This window comes from Montipora foliosa, chromosome 9 (assembly GCF_036669935.1).
Source record: "Montipora foliosa isolate CH-2021 chromosome 9, ASM3666993v2, whole genome shotgun sequence".
NCBI lineage: Eukaryota > Metazoa > Cnidaria > Anthozoa > Scleractinia > Acroporidae > Montipora > Montipora foliosa.
In genome coordinates this window covers 44292205-44299704 of record NC_090877.1, presented here as the reverse complement: position 1 = coordinate 44299704, position 7500 = coordinate 44292205, and the positions used below count along the sequence as shown (strand labels likewise).

At 40.8% G+C, this 7500-nt stretch overlaps 1 protein-coding gene across 11 annotated transcripts in view; it reads left to right on the top strand.

Moving 5' to 3' along the window:
- Positions 1-6737, top strand: part of LOC137969490 (uncharacterized) — a 22089-nt gene extending 15352 nt beyond the window's left edge. For 2 of the 11 annotated variants that reach the window (XM_068815759.1, XM_068815756.1), the window contains exons 11-18: positions 1-16; positions 415-471; positions 1560-1635; positions 1995-2051; positions 2222-2278; positions 2456-2512; positions 3936-4058; positions 5253-6737. The exon at positions 1-16 is cut by the window's left edge and continues 76 nt beyond it. In XM_068815759.1, coding sequence (XP_068671860.1) covers positions 1-16; positions 415-471; positions 1560-1635; positions 1995-2051; positions 2222-2278; positions 2456-2512; positions 3936-4058; positions 5253-5809 — 1000 coding nt within the window. In that variant the 3' untranslated portion in view covers positions 5810-6737. The remainder of the gene's footprint in view (positions 17-414; positions 472-1559; positions 1636-1994; positions 2052-2221; positions 2279-2455; positions 2513-3935; positions 4059-5252) is intronic. The other 9 variants (XM_068815763.1, XM_068815761.1, XM_068815758.1 and 6 more) reach the window with 8 other exon arrangements.
- The last annotated feature ends 763 nt before the right edge of the window (positions 6738-7500 follow it).

The following is a 7500-nucleotide window of genomic DNA, read 5'->3' as shown; positions in this document are numbered from 1 at the left end:
CTCTTTCGTTTTAAAGGTATGACATATGGCAGGGTTCAATATGTAAAAAAGGCAATCGCGTGACAGCAACGGGAAAGGTTCGACGGGCGCAGTAGCACTGGACCTGCTTGGACTTCAACACGACTAAGAACAAGCTTCCTCACTTCTGAAGATTCGGCTAAGAAAGGCTTAATTTAGCATGGATAATCGTGATGTTAACTGTATTTATGTTGGCGCAAGCAACCCAGTGTTCATAGAACTTTTCCCTCTTTCTTAACTTCTCTTAAATCTGTGTAACCGCATACCGAGAGTAGATCAACTCTAAAACAATTCTTACCCAAGTGACATTTCCGCATGTGTATAGTTCATAACTTTCTAATTCGGTTCCTTCAGTTTTATTTTGTAATTGTCTTATGTTATATTTGTACTGACCAGAACACAACAAATAGAAGAATTACCCCTTCAGGGAAGACAAAGGTGATCCATATTGAGGTGAGTTGAACAGTTTTAAATTGATCGAGGGGCGACTCACCACGTTTCATGTACTCAGCGGCTCGTGGGTCATATGGATCGAGTTACGTCCTGGGTCCAGTTGTTCAAACGATGGATAGCGCGTTCAAGCTATCCGCCGGATAAATCACTATCCAGTGGATTAGTCATAGCGAAACCAATTCAGTTGCGCAAAATGAATAGTGAATTATCCGATGGATAGCATTATCCAGCTTTTGAACAAATGAACCTGAGAAATAGCACGGTGGATCGTTGCTCAACTGGAACCGAGGAGCCGTCCATCCTGGTTGTGTTTAAAGCCCTCATAGCCTACCGAGCAGCCAAAATTTTTATTTTACCGCCTTGATCTTTTCTTGGCCCACACTGATCAACAAACAACCAGCCACCGGAAGATACTTTTTCAACCTTTCTTTTCCACTGAAACACATCGTACAAGGGTGATTTTGAACGTATAAGCATCTAATGGCTGGGCGAACTCGTTTTTTGAACACAAAACCTAACCCTGATATGAGAAGCGCGCAACATACACACAAACGAACGAACGAACTCCCGAAACCAATAACGCAACAAATTATACAATCGCCAGATGTGAAGGAATGGGGATTCCGGAATCCAGGAAATGTGAGGCTTTGGAATCCAGAATCGTCTGATGAAATCCGGGATCCATTTCGATGGAACCTGTGAGTTTGGAATCCGGGATCCCCGACTCAGGATGCGGGATCCACTATTCGGGATCCGGAATCCACGGGTTGGGGGCCTCCTGGATTCCTTTACATTGGGTGATATACAAGATAGAAATTTGCATACATGAAGTGCAGGCTCGCTCCGAAATGCGAGGTTTATAAGTTTGGCAGCTAGTGGTCCAACAGCAGTTAACAATACATCACAACGAACTGTTTCAACGTTTAAATGAACAACGACCACCGAAGCCAAATCTTTAGCTTGTCCTTTTATCCTTTAAATGAACCGGCAAACATAAAGATAATAGGAAGCCGCGATATATTTCTCCAAGTAAATTGCCCTCAATTGGCTCGGAATTTATCCTTATACCAGTATTGCTTGTTTCACAGATCTTTGGCCTGTCGAAGTTCGACAACGATACAAAACTTTTGATGACACGGATCTTTCGACCACCTCCGATGAATGGTAAGAAATCAATTTTTTTAAAGTAACACTAAATTACGAAGTTGGGAGGGGGCATTCCAAGGCTGTTGTGCTTGTCGGCGAAGGGAGGAGGGGGACTAGAGGAGGTCTAAGCTATCGAACTTAATATTCCAACATTCGTAATATTCCTGAATCCTGAATCCTGAATCCTGAATCCTGAATCCCTGCCGCTGCCGTATCCGTAACGGCTGCCGTATCCGTAACTTCTCTTAGTAGCCGTGGCGTAGAGTCGAGTGACGTTAGAGGTGGCCTAAAATCCTTTGATAACTTCAGTTACCTAATACCTCTGCCTCCCATCACATTGAGAAAAAACTGAACGCAAAGTTCCTTTCCTTTTTCAGATGTGCCTCCTGTCCCCAAGAAAGATAAGCCAGTGACCTTGCCACCGCCCACGACGGGTGAGGAATTTCAGCTACAATTGATTATGCTTAAGTTCCGTCAGTTGCGTAATAAGCCAGTTCGGAGTTTCAAAAAAAAACACGCCCGCGTGTCGGGATATAGTTTGCGCACCCTCCCAGCTTGTGGTACTGTAAAAAAAACTGAACGCAAAGTTCCTTTCCTTTTTCAGATGTGCCTCATGTCTCCACGAAAGGTGAGCCATTGAACTCGCCATCGCCCACGACGGGTAAGTGATTTCAGCTATAATTGATTATGCTTAATTTCCGTCAGTTGCGTAATAAGCCAGTTCGGAGTTTAAAAAAAAAAAACACGTGCGCGCGTCGGGATATAATTTGCAAACCCTCCCAGTTTGTGGTACCGTAAAAAGAAAAAAAATAAACGCAAAGTTCCTTTCCTTTTTCAGATGTGCCTCATGTCTCCACAAAAGGTGAGCCATTGAAATCGCCATCGCCCACGACGGGTGAGTGATTTCAGCTACAATTGTTTATGCTTAATTTCCGTCAATTTGCGTAATAAGCCAGTTCGGAGTTTCAAAAAAACACGTGCGCGCGTTGGGATAAAATCAAACACATACTAAAAATAGAAAAGATTTTGAAAGCAAATTTCTGCAAACAATCTCCATAACAAAAGATGCTTGTTTTTATCCCAACGCGCGCACGTATTTTTTTGAAACTCCGAACTAGCTTATTAAAATGGATTTTCACGTGATGATTTTCTTAAAGAAAAGTTGTTGACAGTCAAGCGAATTTGGATCCTCACGGGCATTTTTAATTTGTAGTATCGATTGAAGAAGAAAAATGTCACCGCCCCTTCCCTCCTCTGTTGAGATCCTTCTAAATACGACCGCGACCACGACCACGACCACGACCACGACCACGACCACGACCACGACCACGACCACGACCACGACCACGACCACGACCACGACCACGACCACTACCACTACCACTACCACTACCACAACCACTACCACTACCACTACCACTACCACTGATGACGGATGATAATGATTTTAAAGTAAATAAGTTAATACAGTAAATTATATTTTCTTCTCATAGGTCATTTAATATCATACATTAGAAAAAACCTTTTGGCTTTTAGGTCCAATGAGGATTCCTATTAGGAATAGGCCATTTTCGAAATATCAAATATTCAGCTTGATAGTGAGGCAGTGAGGACAAGAACAATAGGAACTCGTTGGAATGAATGTGAAAAATATTTGCATCTCATACATATTATCTTTGTCCTCTACACCTCTCTTTCAGGCTCAATTTTAATATTTCGGAAAAAAGATCTGTTTTAATCTCTCGAAATGTAAGATCTAAATCTTTCATGAGGGAATTTGAAAAGAGTGTTTCTCTATCAATTTGCGGTCTTGCCCCAGCACAGTCACAAATGGACTTATCTTTACGCGCGAAAACAAACAAAGGGCCGCCACTTAAACCAATCAGGAGAAGCCATGTCACGCGTGTCTGCTTATGTCATGTTTTTTCAGGTACATTACAACTAATGTTCGCGGGAACGGGTATAGTAAAAATGGTCTCATTCGTGAGAACACTCTTATCTAATAGGCCATTTTCGAAATATCAGATATTCAGCTTGATAGTGAGGCAGTAAGGAAAAAAGCAATAGAAACACGTTGAAATGAAAGTGAGAGATATTTACATATCATCCACTTTCCTTCGTCTTTGTCCTCGCTACTTCACTATCAAGTTGAATTTTAATATATCGAAAAAAGCCTATCTACACTTGACACTTTCCATATGATCTCACAGGGCGACGTGATGATACCCGTGCGGCTTCGCTACGCTCCCGTGTAGAAGTTTGCTCTCAGATCTTAATGATCTGAATTTAAATGAAGTGAATCAATTGTCTCCTTCTAGATCCTTCCAACAGAGTCAAGTTTGTGTTCATAGTGGTTGGAACCATGGGTGGCATTGCTTTGGTTGTTAGTTTCTTGTGGTTTTTCTTGCGCCGAAAGAAAAGCAACCCTCCTTTGCCACATGGTAAGTATAGAAAAATTGATGAACGCGAGTGCATTTCGTGGTTTATGAGCTCGAGTGATGTTTTGAAATTTCTCAAAATTGCAAGAGCCGTACGGCGAGAGCAATGTGAGAACTTTCAAATCATCACGAGTAACCATAAATCACGAAATGCGGGAGCAAGTTCATACGATTTTCTATTTGTTTTATACCAGAAACCCATGACCCGCTGCCTACAACTCCATTGTCTTCGTGTCACGGCGTTTTGACAAACCGATTTATTTTTAAATTGTTTTCTGGCGAATGAGACTCCCACAGGAGCGCGACCAATTACAAGAAACTAACCTGACGTCATAGGGTCACCAAATCGGAACTGCCTTTGTTTGTTTTCGGAAAACGTAGTCTAAAAATAGATCGGTTTGTAAAAATGCCACGACATAGGCCCAGTATGGAAGTTGTAGGCTCTGGGTCATGGGTTCCTGTATATACTCAACAAAATCGTTCCATTGCTTTTCTGGCTTTCCGTTGTTTAAACTGGCATCTTAGCTTTCTTTTGTTGTTTTCTTTTTTCTGCTAGCCAGTTTTCATTAAATATATATATATATATATATATATATATTATATATTGTAATGTAAATTAAAGTAGGGTACTAAGAAAGGCGTTGTTGTTGTGGTTTGTGTCGTCGTCGTTGTTGTTGTTGTTTTAATACCAGCTTCCGTATGGCACTCTATAACATCTTTTTGCACTTTATAACCTATTAATGCATTCGTCATTGACCAATCAGAAGCGCGATATTACTGTTGATTATGTAATGAATATGATTGCCGTCTTATAAATGTATGAAAAGAACATTTTTTCCGAAGCTCGCGAAAAGCAGAGCCAATAGAGAGATTTAGATTCCAGGCGGAGAACGACTACGAGAACGAGATTTTCCCATAGAACAACAGTGAGCACTCGCAAACCAGCGTCATTTTGGCGGGAAAGACGTAGGTAAAGTAGTTATTTTAGTACGAGGTTTTGCAAAAATGTCGTCGTGTCAAAACAAGTCAGCAACACGGTAGCAGTTTGGGCATTTTCGATCAGGAAAAGGCCCAGTTACCATCAATAAGAGTAACAGAGTTAAAACAGGCAGTCAAATCTCGTACTCGTTTTCGTCCCCGTACTAGAATCTGAATGTTCCTAATGACAGCTCAGGTCATTTTCTCTTGATGTTACAGATTTCAAGTACCACGCTTTTATAATATACAGTCGCGAGGATGAGCACTGGATGAAAAGAACGCTTCTACCCTTACTAGAAGACAAACTCCATTTGACCTGTTGTATTCACTACAAGGACTTCGTCCCTGGAAAACCAATCCGAGACAATATGGCAGATAGTGTTTACACGAGCTACAAGGTCATAGCGATCTTTTCCAGCAATTTCGTGAACAGTAATTACTGTAAGTATGAACTTGACGTGGCAGTTAATCGACTTGTGCAAAAACGAGATAATAGTTTGGCTATCATAAGAATCGACGGAGCGGATTGCAATGAGCTTCCCTCTGAGTTGAGGGGCAGATGTTTCATTGATTATTACTTCCGTCATGAGAGACCGTTTTGGAAACGACGACTTTTGCGATTCTTTGATTTTCCTGAGGAAAGTAGACGCCAAAGCACAGCTGAAGACCAAGGCAGCGATAATAACAATGATGAAAACCGCCACGATAACAGAAGAGTTGACTTTGAACGCCTCCAAAGCGTCCAAAGCAATGTTTCGGAGATATCGTTTCTGTAAATTCAGCTCGAAATCCAGATATTTCCTTTCATAAGGTGACGAATGAACTCTTGAGAGCCTTTAAATCTGTCTCTTAGCTTCTTAAAGGGTGTAGAAGAACTCAGATGATGGGGCCACTCACTTTTCCAAATAAATTTGGTTTTCGGAATCGTAAATTTCATCTAGTGATCTCAGGTTCGATTGAATGCATTCTCTGCACTATCGCATCGCCAGAAAGAGTTTCTTTCAAACAAAATTTACCGGCATAACGCGTTTTTACTTTTGGATAACTAAATTAAACTGGCTATGTCATGTAAAATGATGTCATTTCATGACACCCAGAATGCTTAATAAGTAGAACGAAACATCGCAAAAACCATTTGAAAAACAACAGAAATACTGAAAAAGGAAAGAGAGGCATGAATGGATACAAATGGGCAAGATTGAAACGGATTGCATTTGGGAAATCTTGAAAAGAGTAGGCCCGACTTTTTCTATTTTATGGCAGAATCATCTTGTTGGTGATGTGACGATGCTTTTAATATCAGTAAAGGAATTCCACATTACCGTTTTCGAGTTTTAAACTTGTGTTTATCTAAAGATTTGTCCCAAACATCCCGAAATGACGTGACATCGCCCCTTTAAGTCGAGGCTACCTGATGAGTCTGCCACTTACTAGGAAGTAAATGATAAGGCCACAAATTATGGGTGTTGCGGACAAACTCACCAATTCTCCTACCAAATCGCAAGCACTAGCGGGAAAGAGACGAACATAACAATTGGCGGGAAAAACGAGAATGTCCTGGGTCCTGTTTTGAGCAAGTTTACGTGAAATCTTTTTGAATTAAAATTCCTGAGGATAGCTCCTAAGGGAAATAAATAAGTAAATAATTGATTGAATGAATGAATAAATGAATAAACAAATAAATAAATGATATGAAATACTAAACATATTTCCGCAACCTTCTCAGTTGACTTGGCAAAATTGCAAAATGGAAACTGATCGTTTGAAAACACCTCGTGACTGAGTTGAGGTTTCTTCAACAGTGGTTACAAAACATCCTGTTTCAACGGCGCAGGCATAGTACTAGAAGCAAACGAGAGGTTCACAGTTTTAGCGATAACTGGAACTGTAAGCATAAATTGAATATTTTATGAGGAAACAGGTTTGGTTCTTTCAACAAACTACGCGAAGAACATTGTGAGAACTTCATTTGGGGTAGGCGCTGGGGCTAGTGTGCGACAAGCTCCTCCCCTCCCCTCCCCTCAAGGCTTAAGACACCTGGGCCCGGCCATTCGAATGCCGATTAACGCTAGCTAATCCCAGATAAAAAATTCATTAAGGAGTTTATTTCTCCACTCCCAAATGCTGTTCAACGCTGATATTCGGCAAAGCATTACATTAGAATAAGTCAATTTTGAAAAGAAAAAAAAGATAAGCGAAAGAAACTTCCACAAAAAAAAAAAAACGAAAAAAAGAAACAAAATTTTACGCTAATCCCGGATTAAGTTAATCGGCTTTCGAGTAACCGGGCCCTTAAAAAAAAACAGAGCACCTGATGCTTAAAGTTCGGCGCGTTTCACAGTGAATTTTGGCTTGCCAGAGGGTGACTCATTGAATTGAGGGATGAGTATTTTTGATATTGTACACGGTCAGCCGTGATACAGTTTAACTCTACTACGAACATGGCCACAAAATCAAGTTGCTATAA